At 35.9% G+C, this 19,436-nt stretch overlaps 1 protein-coding gene across 3 annotated transcripts in view; it reads right to left on the bottom strand.

The window, feature by feature from the left end:
- The window catches only part of SNRK (SNF related kinase), a 57,491-nt gene that overhangs the window by 11,696 nt on the left and 26,359 nt on the right, over positions 1–19,436 (bottom strand). For all 3 annotated transcript variants that reach the window (XM_032861378.1, XM_032861380.1, XM_032861379.1), the window contains one exon: positions 3,684–3,825. In XM_032861378.1, coding sequence (XP_032717269.1) covers positions 3,684–3,825 — 142 coding nt within the window. The remainder of the gene's footprint in view (positions 1–3,683; positions 3,826–19,436) is intronic.

Genomic DNA, 19,436 nt, shown 5'->3' with positions numbered 1-19,436 from the left:
AGACAGAGCCAAGGAAATAACCCTGCACTAGTGGACTAAGAGAAAATATGAAGAGATGAAAAGACAAGGAGGAGAGAGTAAAAATACCTAACATATATCTAATCAGAGTTCCAGAAGGGAATAAAGGAATGGGCAAGAAACTATATTTGAAATTATCACAGCTAAAGATTTTCCAAATTCATGGACGAACACAAATCCTGACCCAGGAAGCCTAACACATCCTAAGCAGAATGAATAGAAGCTCTTAGAGCAGCCTGAGAACAGACAAACACCTGAGCAAGAACAATAACAACACGAATAGATGATATCCCAAAAGCAACAAGACATATCAGAAGATGTGGTAACATCTTCAATAACCTGAGAGAAAACTGTCCACACCTAGAATTCTACACTCAATGAAACTTTCAAGGGCATATGTAACATAAAAAGATTTTCAATGAAAAACTAAGGAAGTCGATCACCAATAAACGTTCCTCAAAGAAATTCTAAAAGGTATAATATTAGCAGAAGAATGTGATCCCAAGTGGAAGGATATACAAAGTTTTTAATCAAGCATCTGGGTAATTCTAAACAATATTTTTACTATACAGAATTATAATAATAACTGTTTAATTTGTGGAGATAGAAAATATTGAATGGTAAAGTGTCCTAAGGACTTTGTGTTGTTCAGGAAGACATAAAGATAAGGATTAACTATCAATTTTATTAAATTAAGCATATAGGGGACACCTGGAGGCTCAGTCAGTTAAGCATCTGCCATCAGTTAAGTGTCTGCCTTCAGCTCAGGTCATGAACCCAGAGTCCTGAGATCGAGCCTCACAGAGGGGGCTCCCTGCTCAGCAGAAACTCTGCTCCTCCCTTTGCCCCTCCCTCTCCCATGCACTTTCATCCCCCCTCAAATAAATAAATGAAATTGTAAAAAAATTATAATTAATTAAGCATATAAATATGTACATGTGTGTTAAAACAAGAGACTCACTAAAAACAACTGACTATACCTTCTAAGCTAGTTGAAGGGAGAAAGCTAAGTAAGGGGAAAAAGAAAAATCTCTAGCCAAGTAAGGGGAAAAAGAAAAATCTCTATCAATCCTAAAGAAAGAATAGACCAAAAAAAAGGGGGGGGGATGTAGGACAAATATGAAGCATATAAAAAGAGCATAAATATATCTACATCTCTCAGTGAAGACAATACGAATGAGATAAACTCTGATGAAAAGACAAAAATTCTTAGAAGGGATTAAACCCCAGCTCCCAGCTATTAAAAAAGACTTACTTAAAACCAAGACAATGAAAGGTTTAGAGTAAATGAATAGAAAACTAGATAGCACATAAATGCTAACCAAAGGAAGACTGGTGTGGCTAGCTAAAACTAGGTAACACAGATTGACTTTAAGGCAAAAGGCATCATTAGAAGTGAATTACAAGTTCAATTCACCAGTAAGATACAATTTGTACCTAATACCATTGCCTCAAAACACTTAAAGCTAAAACTGACAGACCTCCAAGGAAAAAAAAAACAATAAATCTACCATCATAGTGGAAGAATCTTAGTAACTGATAAATCAAATAATCAAAAAACTCAGAAAAGATGTAAGTAATTCAGAACAGCATAATTAACAAGCTTGATCTTGAGGATTTATATATCTCTGACCCCCAAAATGGGAAAATATACATTCTTTTCCAGAACAAAAGGATCATTTACAAAAACTGACTCCATGGTAGGTATTAATCAAGCCTCAACAATGTGAAAAACAGCAACAAAAAACTAGTACTATATAGACTATATTCTTGGACCACAACGGAATTAAGTTAGAAATGAATAACAAAAAAGAAATTAGAAAAATTTTATATATTTAGAAATTGTAAAACACCCTTCTAAAAATCTTAGCGGTCAAATACAGCATGTGAAGAAAATACCCAGAACTGAGTAATAACAGGGCTATAAATCAAAACTAGTTGAGGTACTGCAGAAATGGTACAAGAAGGCAAATCTGATAGCCTTAACTATGACATTAGAAAAGGAAAGTTTGTGAGCCAAGTCTCCAACATAAGAAAAAAAGAAAAAAGAAGAGACTCAGCCCATGAAGTAGGTAGAAGGAAATAATACAGGTAAGAGAAAATTTACAATGTAAAACAAAAAAATACAAGGAAATGAATAAAGATAAAAGGCAGTTCCTTGAAAAAGACTAATAAAATTAACACATCTCAGGCAAGGCTAATCAAGACAAAAACAAGAGAAGGCAGAAATTCAATACTGGAATGATAAAGGTCAACATCCCATTGATCTATATACTTTACAAATATACGAGAGAATATAAATACTTCAGGCCAATAAATTTGAAAATTTAGATAAAATGGGCAAGCTCCTTAAAAAACAGAAGTCAGCAAAACTGACACAGGAAAAGCAGAAAACTGAATGGTTCTACAATTACTAAGAATAATCCCTTTACAGGGGAGAAATAGAGAAGGCTCCTAAGATATTACAACTGTTCTATTTCTGACTCTAGGTAACAGGTTCTACCATTCTCACATCATCAGTAGATAGAGAAGCCTGTATCTGAAAGAGAGTTTGAATAGGTAAGATAACCATTCACCACACTGGGACTAAGATGTAGGTCCACTGGGAGAAAAGATTTCTCAAACCATCAGATTTCCTTCTTACCAGCTGATGGGAAAAATTCAAAACTTTGTTACTGCAACAAAATCCTTAAAGTAGTAGCTATAATCTCAGCTGAACTCACTTAAAAATATCACCCATTAAAATAAATAAAGTGTATATATATATGTACATATATACACACACACACATATATCACCCATAACGTCCATGAAATACTTGAGATTCTAACAGTTCTTTTATTCCATTATATTTCTCACTATACATATTACAGAACTATAAAGTTCTTTAAATTCCAAATCATCAAGTTGACTGTACTTTTGGTTGCTGGTTTCCCATAATCACATAAACCAACAGGGGAGAGCGGTATATGGATAAAATTAAGCGACATATTATGTAAAACCTAAAACAGTGTATTGATGGTCTATTTCAGGAAAAGAAATGCCTTAATTTTTCTCTGGAATTTAAAATAATTCTAGGTGGTCTTCTTTTTTTGCTTATGCAAAAACAGAAAGGTAGTTCCCATGGAACTACCTTCAAGTGAGTAGCCACCACTCCTGGAAGCTGAAGAGGCATGTAATGGGTTTCTTGAAAACAAGCATATTTAAGACATAGACTTACACATTTTGTACTCTAGTATTAAATTTCAAATCACATTCTGGGATAACGCCCCAAAATATACTTAACAAAAATAAAATATCAAGTTCAAAAATTAAAATGAACTCAGATGTTTATATATTGAAGTCACTTCAATTTTTTTTTTGACATGTTAATGGAATAAAACAAAACTTCTGAGGGTGCCTGGGTGGCTTAGTTGGTTAAGCAACCAACTCTTAATTTCAACTCAAGTCATGATCTCGGGGACATGAGACTGAGCCTGGAGTAGGACTCCTTACTCAGCACAGGGTCTGCTTGCAACTGATTCTCTATCTCTCGGTCTCTCCATCCCCACCCTATCCCCCACCCCTCCCCATGCTTGCACTCTACATACATACAAACATACATACATTATAAAAAAAATAAATTAGACTTTTGGTTTTAACATTCTTTTTCTACTTTTACTTACTCTTTACACTCTTTGGACACATGGGATGGTACTGTATATTTGCAATCCATGATCATTGTCAATGTTTCACTGTCATTGGCCTCTTGAAAAGGTGGTTGCCCACATACCAACATGAAAAGGATCACTCCCAGACTCCATATATCTACAAAGCAAAGACATACTGTTAAATATTGGGTCAGTTAGAAAACCAAAAGCACTAAGAAGAGCAAAAGTAGACTAACAATATTATTTTATTTGAATAGTGAAAAGCATTTATATCTCAAAGGAAAACATCTAGGGAAGAAAACTTAAGTCCCATTAAGGCAGGGGAAGGTATCTGTCTTGTTCACTGTTTTTATATTCACCTCAGCCGCATAGTGAATAGTCAATAAATGTTCAACAAAGAGATAAATTAATTCATTAATGGCAAGAACATCGAGTAGAAAGTACCTATCAAGGTTCTCAAGCCACTGAATAAGAGACTGCTGTCTTTCTCATGACATTATTTACCAGAGAAAATCCAAACCTAGTATTTTAATACTCTGAAACATGAAAAGGATTTTGCCTAACGTCACAATTATCTCAGTTGTTCTTTACCTCAATCCTGGTGAGATAACCAGATGATGTAAATCACAGTCACTTTATATTAAGAAAATTAAAATTCAGAGAGAGAAATATTTCTGTGCTGTCAATGAAGAAAAAGATAAGTTATACATTATTTCAGAGGACAAAATTAGGTCTGAAGGTGTAAGTAACCAGGAGGCACACTTTGGCTTAAAAACAAAAGAAGCTACTTAATAAAGCACTGGGAAAGACAGTAGGCTTCCCATAACTCTAAGTATTTCGGCAAAGTCTGTGCAACCATCTGTCTAATACTCTGCATAAGACATTCCTGTAGTGATTGTAAGACTAGACTAGTTGACATCCGAGGACCCTCCCAACTGTAGCATTAGCCTAACTCCTACAAGTGCCAATAGCCCCTTACTTCTTGCCATTAGATAAAATCTCACCAATCAGTTGGAAAAATGATTGCTTTTCAAGTGAAAAAAGGATGAATCCATCATTTAGGAAGGGTATCACAAATCATTCATTCATTCCAGAAACTTGAAGTACAGACATGATTACATAAACATTAATATAACAAGAGATGAATTCAAGAAGCTTTCTACCACAAAAGGCTTAGAAGAGAATGTAAGCCACATGGACTCTGTCACATCTGTTAATACTCAACTGCTGTTTTCATTTAGCTTACACTCCCAAGATAATGTAGGATCCATGTTATTTTCAGCAGAATTATAACTTGTTAATAAAATACCTTCTCCTTGGGTCCAAACTAAATAAAGAGGGCAATAAAAGCAAAAACCCAAAAGTTAAACATACTGTGATTTTTTATACATACAACAAATTTTACTAAGGATGCTTTAATGAAAATTGGTTAAGCAGATAGAAAAATCTACTAAAATTAAAACATTACATATGTAAGAAGAAAAGGGACCTAAAGATCATTCAGTCCAAACCCGTGGCTCTTCAGTGTCCCTAAGAAGTGGTGTGCCTGGCATTGCTTATTGGATGCATAAATTATGTGACCTACAGCCCCAGGACAGCAAGTTGGCTCAGGACTCCACTCAACTCACTAACCCACATTTCTTTATCTTGATCTTGGAATGCAGAGGGCCATCCCCATACAAAGTCAAACAACATGAGTAATGGTGGCTAGCTGCTCCTGTTCTTTAAATATCCAGTGAGAATTTATAACCCCAATACTAGCTCTAACTTATTAAGAGTTTCAAAGGAAATCTACATAGTTGTAACTTAAACCCTCTCCGAACAACCTGAACCTTTTTTTGGTTACCTGCCCTAACTCTCAAGCCACTACTGTGAACAAGTGGCAATTATAATTATTCTCCCTTTAATACATGTGTCCCTTATTTTACAAAGCAGTTATATTCCTGAAATTCACTATCAAGTAAACCCATCTTTTCACCAATGTTTATTAGATAAGAATGGAAATATACCATGGCTTTATTTTTGGTTGATTTACACTATTTTGTTTAGTTTTGTCTATCTCCTCCTCAAAGAAGAGAAGGGATTTTGTAAGTGGTTTGCAATAAAAACACATAAACATAAAAATCAGGGTAGTTAGAACACTCTCTTTTATTGTTCAAATACTGACTAATGTCTAAGGCTACCACTACAACCAAGCCCAAACATTAATACACATGTATTTGAGATATAATAAATTCTTATCTTTCAATATAAATCCTATAAAACAATTTTTATAAAATGAATTTGGTTACATTATTTCTTCTACCATCTCATACTTTTAACTGTGGATAAACCAGTTCAGTTATTTAGTTTTTTACTTTTTCTCCATGCTAAATTGGAGTTGATATCTGACAGTACAATTATACAAAGCTGAGGTTTTAAAAGGTTAGCAAATAGTATAAACATCCAACTAATAATTACCCACAAATTCTTATCTGGCTAAAGGAAACTTTCTTTTCCTGTTAAATATCAACCTCAACAGCAATAAGGAAGTCCAATTATCTGGAAACGTTCTCTTCAGGATCATCTGGCCAAGCAGACTCACACACCACTTGCTAGGAAGTGGTGCGTGATTCAAAGGGAGAAGAAACAACTAAATATATATACTGTTTCTACTGTTTCCAGTCAGGGATCAAATAATTTCTGAATGAAGAAGTGCTTAAAATGTGTGAAATTTAGAAACACAATTCTGTGCCTAGTAGTTTACGAAGCGAAGTGACATGACGTGAAGCATGTAAAAGAGCAGCACTGGGACCAAGGGAGCCAAGTTTCAGAAAGAGCAAATGACCCTCTCACAGAGACAACGTGATTATTCAAGGTGTTAATTATTCCATTTACTTCCAATTAGATTTTATTTCTCTTCTTATTCTTGTCTTAGAATGATTTTACTTTTCCATCCTAAGGACCAAAGGAAAGAGAGAATAACAATCACGAAACAAACACAGAGTGGCAGGACTTTAACCAAGTATTTAAACATGTTCTCCATCGTTAAATGGGAATAGAGCAGTAATGCAATTCCTCTTAATGCTGTGGTGGGCATGAAAGAGATGAAAATCAAATCCATGCTGAGTATTCGGGACAGAGCCCAGAATACAGAAAGCATTCTGAGGAGGCAGTACTGTCCCGCCCTCGTTCATCTGTGCCGGGTGGGCATTGTTCCTAAGCACAGAGGACACAGAGATGAATGGGGGACACCCTTGCCCTTACAGGGCTCTCAATTCACTGTGAGAGACAGCCAGCAGATAAGCTCAAGAAGGCACAAAGCCAAAACAGACAAGAAAAACTAGTGAAGATGAGGGGAGAGAACAAGAATGGCCTCTTAGTAATGCAGCTACAAAAGGGGACAATTTAAGATCTTGGGTCCCCAGGACAAGACATCTGGTATTACAGGACTAACAACAGCATCAAGAAGGATTATCTATTACATTCCCCTCAAGCGGGGGAGGGAGCTGCTACTTGTCTTAAAAACTCATGTTTGTGAATATTTTAAAATATCTTTTTCCATTTTTTTTTAAACTTGCTTACAAAACTATATATTCCCAAGGTATTGATCATAGGATCAGCTTGGGATCCACCAAGTCCGTAACTGGGGACAGTGGATGGACAGGGAGAAGGTGAGAGAAAGATAATGGAATAGGGACTTCACATTGTATTTATTTCAAAAAGATGTTAATGGAATTGTCTATTCATATTCAAGGTACACAGGTTAAGAGACATCAACCATCTGAAAAATCAAATTTAATGTTGATACCATCTGAAGCATGTTTTTATTTCAGACCCAGCTATAGAGTCTCCGTTAATAAAAAGGGAAAAAGAAAGTATCACTTCATAAATACAGTTCCTTTGGTTAAAAAACCACTTCCAACTCATGGAACTGTGGGAAGGGGTGGAAAGATAATGAGGTCTTTGTTAGTACAAAGAATGGGAGTTACTGGTCCCCCTTACTGGCAGCTCTCAAACTAGCTGGAAATAAGAGCACCAAACTGAGCACTGACATCTCTTTCACCTGCTAACAACATTCAGCAGGTCAACTTGTCATAATACAATATGCCATTTCTAGGGTTGGAAGTGGAGTTTCTACTACAAAGGTCATGTTAGGCAGGGTAACAAAAGATCAAAATGAAAACAAAGCAGAATAAAAAAACATGCTAGTGATTAATCTGAGGAAAAGCTACTGCCAAATGGTGGGGCAGGAGGGGGGTTGTGGTAGAGGATGTCATGACTGCTGAAAAGTTTTCTAAAAAAATCATTTCTGAAATGAATTATCTAGAGAGCAAAAGAGCGAGCATTGATTAGAAAGTAATAAAAATGGGAAGACCAGAAGAAAAGTTTCAGATGGAAACTTCTATTTTTTTCTTCTGGTTTTCTTTTCTCAGTGTAACTATCAATCTAACAGAAGCAACAGAATGTTTTAAAATCACTACAGATGAAGCAGGGACCAGCACCTTTTATGATACCACTTAAAACCAGCAGGATTTATGCAATCACTTTTCAGTTCCAACTGTGGTTACCAGTAACTGACAAATGACCCAAAACTAATGTAAAAGGCAATGCTTTCTTAGAATAGCAAGTACTGTTACACAAGCATGTAGGTCTCAGGACCTTTTTTCCTTGTACGGATATTCAGAAACCCTAAGATCAACTGATGTGAATTGCTCCCTACATACCAAGAACTACTCGTGTGCATTCAACATCACCTAGAGCTCTGGTTATAAAAGATTCTTACTCGCAACAAGATCAATGGTTGGTTCTGAGGCACCGGACTAGAGACCATTCTACAAGTGGTGTTCTGAACTAACAAGGGAAGGGAGGGGCAGAGGAGGAATGAAGCATTTGGACAAATTCCTGTTTTATGGTATCTATATTATCTCTAGTTTTACTAACACTTTAGTTAGAAGCAAAGTTTTATTTACTATTTAACAAGTAATCATTTCTTAAGCAGAAAGTCAGAATGAATGCCATCACTCATACCTACTTCAAAAAAAACTTTCCCATACCTGAATCCATCTAAATGCCCCCTGAGGACTTAAAAAATCAATGCTGTCCAAACAAAGCTTATCACCTTTTAAAAAAAACCCTAGTTCTCTCACCTGGGTTCTAGTGTGGTCTGCAGTACCTCCACCTCTCCAATCAAAATTCAGAAGGCACCCCAGACTGCACCTCTCATTCAGGTCAGGAAGATCCTGCCAATTCCAGTACATGCCCAGAATCCTCCAAGGCTCCTAACCGGTGACCCTCAGCTCCCTGGAAAAGCTCTCCAAACTGCCCTCCCAACCTGGTGACCAGGTCATCACCACAGTGAGCTGTCATTAGAGATGTTTTTCTCTATTACTCAGAGTTCCCTGAGAGCAGAATACATCTCCTGTACCCTCAGAAGTTTGCTGGATGTCAGAATGAACCTACAGCTAAAGAGAACGCAGTACTTTTGTAAACACTGTTGGGTTAGGGCCCCAAAAAAGGCAGCTGCAGCAGGGGGCAGTCCTTAATTATTAATGACATTCAAATAAAAACTAAGAGAAAAAGAAGACTAAGTACCTGCAATGGGGGAAGGGGACACCAGTGAAGACAAGCTACAGTTTGTTTTAGTTAGGGGTTTAATGCCTTGTGCAAACTTGTTTTTTCAAATCAAAAGAAAAGAGGGAAAAGTTCTAGAAGTCCAAAGATTATCAATCACACACTGTGGGACTGTACACGTTCATAAATTCAAACCAGACAAGCAGAAGACACCCTTTCAACTCAGCATTCTTCCATAAATCACTTTACAAGTCTGATTTTAATGAACTTTAGAGAAGAAGAGCAAAAAGACAGGCCAGGCTAAAATCATGTGATTTCCCTCAGTATGGCCTGATGAAAAGAGCATGCCTGGGCTAACGCATAAGGCGGCCCTGGGCTCAAATCCTACCTTAGCCATTTAATTAGTTACGTATTCTTGGCCAAGTTCTACCTGTCTTCTGTGCCTGAGTCTTCTCTTTCACAAAAGGTGGACACCACCACTCATCTGGCAATTTCTGAGAGGGTGTCTGGGGCAAAGAGCTACGTGTATCAGTACAGAGACTGCAAGAATTGAGAAAATCCTTACCTCTAAGTACAGGAGGGAGACGGGCAGGGAAAAGCAAAAGGAATTTAATACTTCTTATACAATCTACTTCTGTACTATCTGAATTACCTTACAGGAACTTCATTTATTGCTTGTAAAAAAAGTAATTAAAAATTAGCTGTGCTTAACAGAACATTATGAAGTATATGCACTTCAGTGGGATAAGCAGAAACGTCTTTAGAGGAATGTAAAGGAAATAAAAACAAAAAGCCTACTCTCACTGAGACAGTGATTCTCAACCTGTGGCCTGGGGACATTTGGTTCTCTGCGAAGTTCCCTTAATGAATTCACAGACCAATCTCTCTAGAACATAAACACTTACAGTAGGAATAATTTTAGTTTGAATTTTTAGCACAACTAATTTCCTTCAAGGACTTAAAAAAAAAACAAAACCTCTCAAATATCAAAATGCGAGGTCTTGTCAAGCCAAGGAAGGGGCCAGGTCCGTGCTGCTGGGCATTTCACCCTCTAGTTCCATTTCTGTGCTTCAGGACTCACCTGAGGTTTTACCAGGGGAAGGGGACACCAAAGCCAGAGCCCCCAGAGTACAACCCACCTCAGGGACATTCCCAAAGTCTGTCTCCAAATCTCCACCTAACCAAAACAGTACCTCTCAAGGCATTTCTAAACACCTAGGTGAGGCAAGAACCCATTACAAATTCAGTTTTACAAAATTACATCTTTTAAATTACATCCAAATTTACATCTAATACCTTGTGAAAACCAAATACTTCCTTTTACACCAAGTTTACAGGGGGAAAATCTCTGGCTTTTGTCCAGTTTTATAACACTAGCCAAAAAGTCTAAAATATTCATATTTTAGAAATACTTTTAAAATGTGGAGACAAGGCCATCAGCCTGGCAACATGTACACGAGCACCTGCTATACATTTCCACATGAATGCTCTTCAAGGAAGGGAGCTGCTGCTGTGGATACACAGCTACTATAGATGGGGTTTTCAGAAGTGATTTCACATGTCATCTTCCCACACGATTATGACAAATGCAAATTTCACAAGTCTAACTTTGATCTAGAAAGTAGGAATGTTCAGATTTAGTATCAAATCTAAAAATGTCCAGTTCTATTTGTCTAGTCAAACAATATAAACCATGCAGACTAAAGGACTGTATGATTAGCATTTTATAAATGTGAAGTCTGCTTGATGCTTTAGTTTAATAGGTAGTGAGTATTTTAATGTTCTCTTAAATGTATTCTAAAAACGTTGAGCTTTTTGCAGAAGGTTGAGGTATGCTAATGTAAGACAAATATACAAGCCATTAAAATATCAGTTAATAAAAATCACCTGCATATGCCGACTCCCATGTGTTCTCTTTCAAAAGGCACACATTATTCATGAATGTGGGGGATACAAAGCCAAATGAAATTTGTCCTTTAACAGAACACATTATCCTAGATTGCCCAAAATGTTTAAGCTTGTCAAAAAGACTTTAACTTTCTTGAGGATAAAGAAAAAAAAAACTTTAAAATAATGTATTTGCTGTAACAAGATTCAAGATTCAAAATGTTGATTCTTGAAATCTTTGATTCTGGTTAGTTCTCCATGCATAACACCTGACAGGCACGCACGTGGTTGAAAAGTGTACACAACTTATTTTCCTACATTGAAAAAAGTTAGCAAGACATGTTATATCTTCTTAGAATTATAATAAACATACAACCTGGTTGGTTCTACATAGGATTAGGACTATTCCTTCATATAAAACTTTAGCTAGAAAGTTCTCTCAAATATAACCACACATTTCCCAGTTTTTAAGTTAACATTTACTCCTTCAGATTATCAAAGTAACACATGTTCAGTGACAGTAAAATTCTATTAGCAAACCCTCCCACTCCTCAACACTACAGACATTCTTTAATATTAATTAGCCTATCAGACAGGTAAAGACATGATTGGTTTGCTCTTATTTGTACTTCCTGATTATTATTCCCTCATTTCTTCAAGGTTTAATTTACATGCACTGGAAGTCACCATCTGGGAGTTCTAACAAACGCAGTCACGCAACCACAGTCACGCAACCACCACCACAATCAAGATAGAGAGCAGCTCTATCACCCCCAACAGTTCCCTGTACTTCGTATTCCACGGTTCCTCCTGGCCAGCTCCGGGCAACCACAAATCTATCTCTGTCCCTCTAGGTCTTGCCTGTAAATGGAATCATACAGTACGTAGTCTGGCTTTTTTAACTAATGCATTTCAGATTCATCCACGTTGCTGTACGTATCAATAGGTCATCAATTTTTTATTGTTTGAGTGGTATTCCACTGCACAGATGTTCCAAAGATTATTTCTGTTTGGGGCAATTATGAATAAAATCACTAAAACCATCTGTGTACTGACACTTGTGCAGGCTTAAATGTTCATTTCTCTTGGGTAAATACCTAGGAACAGGCTTGCTGAGCTATATATTAAGTTCTTATAAGGAACTGCCTAATGACTTTCCAAAGGTGGCTCTAGGATTTTATAGTCTCATCAGCAAAGTATGAGGATTCCAGTTGCTCCATTTACATTCCTGGCAACTCTTGGTACTGGCTGTTAAAAAATTTTAACCATTCCAACAGATGTAGCTTTAATTTGCATTTTCCCTAATGACTAATGATGTAGAGCATCTACATGTGCTTATTTGCCACATTATGTCTTCCTTGGTGAGGTGTTTGTTCACATCTTTTGCTCATTTTAACATTGGGTTGCCTTTTAATTTATTGAATTTTGACAGTTCTTTTTTATGTAAAATCTCTAGCAATACAGAAAAAGGCTTTATTTTAAAACAGTCATATTGGGCCCCTCGGTGGCTTAGTCGTTAAGCATCTGCCTTTGGCTCGGGTCATGATCCCAGGGTCCGGGAACTGAGCCCTGCATTGGGCTCTCTGCTCAGTGAGAAGCCTGCTTCTCCCTCTCCCACTCCCCCTGCTTATGTTCCCTCTCTATCTCTGTCAAATAAATCTTTAAAAAAATAAAATAAAAAATAAAAGTCATATGACTGTACTTACATTATTTCCTGAAAATAGCTAAGTAAGCTTTTAAAAAGAATTACTGAAGTATAGTTGACATACAATGTTGTATTAGTTTCAAGTGTACAACGTAAGAGATTTGACAACTCTACACATTACTCAGTGCTCAACCATGGTAAGTGTAGTCACCATACAACGTTATTATAATATTACTTGTACTTTCCATTTCCATGACTTACTTAAATTTCTACCTCTCAATCCCCTTTATCTATTTCACCCCTCCCCCTTCCCACCACCCCTCTGTTCTCTGTACTTAAGAGTCTGATTTCTTTTGTACCTTTTGTTTTTTAGATTCCACATGTAAGTGAAACCACATGGCATTTGACTTTCTGACTTATTTCTCTAAGCATAATGTCCTCCTGGTCCATCCATGTTGTTGCCAATGGCAGATTTCATCCTTTTTATGGCTGAGTAATACTCCTGTGTGTGTGTGTATGTGTGCGCACGCATGCACACGCCTTACATTTCCTTTACCCACTCATCCATCAATGGATACTTAAGTTGCTTCCATATCTTGCTACTGTAAATAATGCTGCAATAAACATAAAGGTGCATAAATCTTTTCAAATTATTATTTTTGTTTTCTTTGTGTAAATATCCAGTAGTGGAATTAATGGTATTTCTGTTTTTGACTTTTTGAGGAACCACCATACTGTTTTCCACAGTTGTTGCACCAAATTATTTTCCCACCAACAGTGCATAGGAGTTCCCTTTTCTCTGCATCCTTGCCAACACTGTTACTTCTTGTCTTTTCTGACTGGTATGAGGTGATTTGCTACTGTGGTTTTGATGTGCATTTCCCTGATGATTAGCGATGCTGAATATCTTTCACGTGTCTATCGGCATCTGTATGTATCCTTGGGAAAAATTCGGCCCCATTTTTTAACTGGACTATTTGTGTTTTTGCTATTGAGTTGTATAGATTCTTAATATATTTTAGATTTTAACCCGTTGTGGATTTATCATTTGCAAATATCTTCTAAGCTTTCAGAATCTTTATATATTCTCTATCAGATGTGTGATTTCCAAGTATTTTCTCCCTGTTGGTGGTAGCTTAACAATATCTTTCAGAAACAGAAGTTGATTTTTATAAAATCCAATTTATCAATTTTTTCTTTTCTATATCATGCTTTTGATGTTTTATCTAAAATAGTTTTGCCTAAGTCAAAGATGCAAAGATCTTCTATGTTTTCTTCTAGTTTACAATTTTATGATTCACATTAAAGTCTCTGATGCACATTGAGTTTTTTTAAGTGGCATAAGGAATGGATCAAGTTTCACTTTTTTGCATATAGATATCTAATTGCTCCAGCAACATTATGGAAAAACTACTTTCTCTATTGAACTGCTTTAGCATTTCTGCTGAAAATCAACTGATCATGTATGTGTGGATTTATTTATGGACTCTATTCCACTGATCTATATGTATGCCTTTTTATTAATATCATACAGTCTTCATTACTGTAGTTTTATACTAAGTCTTGAATACTCCAATTACTTAAAAATTAAACTTTTCCATCTTTATTGGTTATTTATATAAACTTTCTAATGAATTCTTTCCATTTGTCTTCAGAAGAGTTCCTCATTAATTTGTAAGAGCTCTTTCTACAATAAGAATAGTAATCATCTATAATACAAATCATTGCCTTGGTTTCCATAATGATTTCTAAAAAAAACAGATGTGTATCATACCCAAAAACTATAATCAAATCTATTACTCTTCCTTATGATACCTATTTGGAAAGGCCAAGATCATATGAACATTACTTTCGGGGCAGGTGGCTTAATTCTTTATATACAAATCCTTAACTTACCTAGAATTTATTTTGACACAGAATACAGATAGGGATCTACATTCCTTCTTCCTTATTTCCACTATAATTTATTAAATAATTTCTCCTCTGATGCCTTCTGATAATTGAGGAAGTTAGAACTATTTAGAGCCGGTTTTTCTACATCACTTAAAATTACCAGCTAAAGAACCTGCTAAGCTACAGTGGTGTCCTTGGGGACATTGGTTCTTATACTAAATGGCTACAAAGCAGAGAGTGACATGAATATTCAAAAAATGTGTGGTACCATTTGCCAGGCACTGTGCTAGGCACTGTGCTATAATCGTAATGAGACCTTAGAGGTTGGCAATGAAGGGAGAATGTCCAGGAGAGATGGCACTACTGCCCTTTATGTCCTTGGCACATAATTTTTCTCTGTTCCTTCAATGGCAGATAAAGTAACAACTATCTGGCTTATAAAAGATGGCTCCATCTTCTCTTTCATTTAGGATACCCCTGTTAGTGCTGCTTCAATAACAAGTATATACCTCACCCTATATCCAAGAGCCCATAAGCAATGCTAAAGGCCTGACTCCATGTAGCGAACAAAGGGGTCTATCATGTTTGGTTTTTCCTCCTCCCAGTTTCATTGAGCATTGACATACGTATGTGTTAACTTTAAGGTACACAGAATGATGGTTTGGTTTATGTGTGTTGTGAAATGATTACAATAGATTTAGTTAACAGCCACTATCTCACAGATACAATAAAAAGAAAAATTAGTAACTCCTTGTGGTAAGAATTTTTAGGACCTATTCTCTTAAGTCTCCTATATATCATACAACAATGTTAACTATTGTCATCATGCTGTTCATTACATCCCCAGTACTTATTTATCTTATAATTGGGATTTTGTACTTTCTGGTACTTTGCCTTTCCCTTGCCTCTTTCCCTTGCCTCTGGTAACCACAAATCTGATCTCTTTTTCTAAGTATGGTGTTTGTTTTGGTTTGGTTTTAGATTCTATGTATGCGTGAGATCATACAGTATCTGTGTCTTATTTCACTTAGCATATCTTCATGGTTCATTATTGTCACAAATGGTAGGATTTCCTAATTTTTATGGCTGAATAATATCTACTGTGTATGTACGTATGTACATACATATATATATGTACATACGTGTATGTATATATCTCACAACTTCTTCATCCATTTATCCATTGAGGGACCCTTACAGTTGTTTCAATGTCTCGGCTGTTGTAAATAATGCTGTTCTGAACATGGGGGTGTAGCTATCTTTTTAAGTTAATATTTTCGTCTCCTTTGGATATATTTCTTCTACAGGTGGAACTGTTGAATCATACAGTAGTTCTGCTTTAGTTTTCTGAGGAATATCCGTATTGTTTTCCATACTAGTTATACCAATTTACATTCCATCCAACAGTGCACAAGTGTTCCACTTTTCTCAGCATCCACACCAGCATTTGTGATAACAAATGTCTTTTTGATGATGGCCTTTCTAACAGACATTAAGGGAATGTATCATTGTGATGTTAATTTGCATTTCTCAAAAGACTAGTGACACTGAGCATCTTTGCTGAGTATCTTTTCATGTACATTTTCTTTGGAAAAATGTCTATTTAGGTTCTTTACCCATTTTTAACTAGATTATTTGATTTTGCCACTGTTGAGTTGTAGGAATTCTTTATATGTTTTGCATACTAATCGCTTACCAGATACATGATTTGCAAATATTTCTTCCCATTCCACAGGTTGTCTTTTCACTTTTTTAGTGATTTCTTTTCCTGTGTGGAAGCTTTTATGTCTGATGTAATCCGACTTGTTTTTTATTTTATTGCTTATACTTTAGGTGTCATATTCAAAGAAATCATTACCAAGACCCATGTTAAGGAGTTTTTCTGTTTTCTTCTAGGAGTTTCGTGGCTTCAAGTCTTATACCTAAGTCTTTCATTCATTTCAAGTTAATTTCTGTGAGTGATGTAAGACAGGTAAAGTTCTATTCTTCTACATGTGAATATCCAATATTTTTCAATTTACTGAAGAGAGTTTATTGAATGAGTATTCTAGGTTCCCTTGTCAAATATTAGCTGGCTGTATATACTTGAGTTTATTTCTGGGCTCTTGATTCTGTTCCACTAGTCCATTCATCTGTTTTTATGCCCATACCATACTGTCTTCATGACTACAGCTTAACAGCATAATCTGAAATCAGAAAGTATGCCTCCTGCTTTGTTCTTCTTTCTTGGGATGTCTTTGGCTACATCTTGGGTGTACTATGATTCCATATAAATTTTAGGAATGTTTTTTTCTATTTCTGTAAAAAAAAAAAAAATGCCACCAGAATCTTAAATAGGAGTGGCATTAAATCTATAGATGGCTTTTGGTAATACTGACATTTTAACAATATTAATTCTTCCAATCCAACACAAGCTACTTTCCATTTATTTGTATCTTTGATTTATTTCATCAATGTCTTATAGTTTTCAAAGTAGAGATCTTTCACCTCCTCATTTATTTCTAAGTATTTTATTATTTTTGATGCTATTGTAAATGGGATCAATTTATTTGCTTTCAGAAAATCGGTTAATGTATAGAAATGCCACTGATCGGTTAATTTTGTATCCTGCAATTTTACTGAATTTGATTAGTCCTGACAGTAACTAGAGATAATTCTACTTCTTCCTTCTCAATTTTGATGTCTTTAATTTCTTTTCATTTGTCTTGAGAAACTTTCACTTCCTTTTTAATTTCCTCTTTGATCCATTGGTTGTTTAGGAATATCATGTTTTTAAGTTCCCGATTATGATTTCATGATTCTTTCTCATCTTTGCTATCAGTGTGCCAGCCTCTAAAAAGTCCCTAATGTTACCACCTATGGCCCGAAGGTTGAAAATACAAATCGACTGAAACTGCTAGAATTTTATATGTAAAATTAACTAAATAAGGATCCGAGTAAGGCCCTGAATGAAAACTATGAACAAAATACATGAACTTTTATATGGGCTTATTCAGACAGTCCATTTCAGCATCCCAGGAGGTTTTCTTTGCTTGCTTTCATGGTGCTCTGCTATAGGACAACTCAAGAACTCATCTAAAAAGAAGTGACCAATAAATAGTTCTCTAACTGGTAAGGGGATTCTGAAGTTCATTTCTTACATGAAGTAACACAAGAATGAAGCCTTAGAAAGCAACCTTACACATGAAAAGCAATCTCCTTTTCATGGCAGCAGCTACAAGAGTCAGAAGTCAGAAACAGAACACAACTACTCTAACTATTCTTGTCTCTGCTGACTAAGGAATTCATTTTGATACTGAAGCTGGAGAGTAAATCCAAAAAATTTTTATCAAGCTTTTTACTGATAACTTGACAATAATGGCTGTCCTTGTTTGGGACAGACAGGAACATATCGTACTCACAAACTGATGACTGAGAACAAAATTAGAATTAAACTAAAACCACTGGGAATTCTCTGCTTCAAGGTAGAATATAATGTGGTAAGCAAACTGAAGATCCTGCTACCACAACTAGAAACACAAGAGTAACTTGCAGAAACCATGTTTTCAAGGCCTTCGGAGGAAAAGAAATGAATGAACTGAAATTCCAGAATTGGGAAGGGCCCCTTCTAAGATCTGAGGCAGAAATCCAAACAAGAATCATGTGACCTCAGGAATATCAATGGATCACAAATGTTCCTCAGAATGGTTTAATCTAATCAATTTATACTATCCCTAAAAGAAAATCTTATGTATGCCAATGTTTTAGAACCTGAAAAAAATAGGTAAATTTAGGAAAATATCACTAATCTGAATCAAGAATATAAGCTTGCAGTGGACTGACATTTAAAGTCTCCTATATCAATTAATTGGTATTTGTATATATTAGTCTCCTAAGAATTTGTTAAGCCAGTTTCAGTCTTCTAGGAACTAATTACCACTGAGCACAAAACTGAAAATCACACCTTGGAACATGGAGATCACACCATCTGAGGGGCTTCCCTGCCATCTACTGGAGCTCCTAATCTATGTTAAGCCTCTTTAAACTGTAACAAGGACCTTCTAATATCAGTGAACAGTTGATACATATAGTTAACAACATAAAATGGGTTTACAACCCCCCCCAAAAAAACAGATATCAAACACACTAAATACCTACAAACTGACTCTTTGACTTTAAAAAACAAAGAAGCACACCATATCCCCCATGACTTGATCTTCCTTTTGGAAGAAGCCGTGTCTATAAGCTTACCTCCAATTTTCCAATACAATCTTCCCAACTCATAACTAGGGAATTTAAAACACGGTAAGGAAACTGAGAGATCTAAATGTATAAAACAACAAGTCAGAGTCAAGTAGACAAAACACAAAAATAAGGACACTATTCCTTACTTATAATTTATGCTCCAAAGCTTATTTCAAAACTGCCTATGCTCATCCTTCCTGTCAAAGTTGTGAGCCCTCTTTTTTTTTTTTTTTTTTTTTTTACTCAGCCCAATAAGCCTGCAAGATCGGATCCTAAAAAGGCTTCATAGTGATCCATAACATGCCTGAAACTGCAACTCTGCCTCTCCATGAAGAGAGAAACCATGGCTTCCATCAGACTCATTAATATATATACATTAATAAATGTATATATATATGCATAATGCATATACATGCATTAATATATGTACAGAAAGCAGGGGAAAAGTTCCAACCTGAGCAAGGACATCAGGAAGGACCATGGGAAGTGGCCACAATTATACTTTGTAAACAAGTTTAAAGGAATGTAAATTTTCATTTCTTTAGTTTGTCTCTGTAATATTTACT

Source organism: Lontra canadensis, unplaced genomic scaffold (assembly GCF_010015895.1).
Source record: "Lontra canadensis isolate GAN:19392208 unplaced genomic scaffold, GSC_riverotter_1.0 scaffold20, whole genome shotgun sequence".
Taxonomy (NCBI): Eukaryota; Metazoa; Chordata; class Mammalia; order Carnivora; family Mustelidae; genus Lontra; species Lontra canadensis.
Note: the sequence above shows the minus strand (reverse complement) of the source record. Positions and strands in the feature narration are given on the sequence as shown.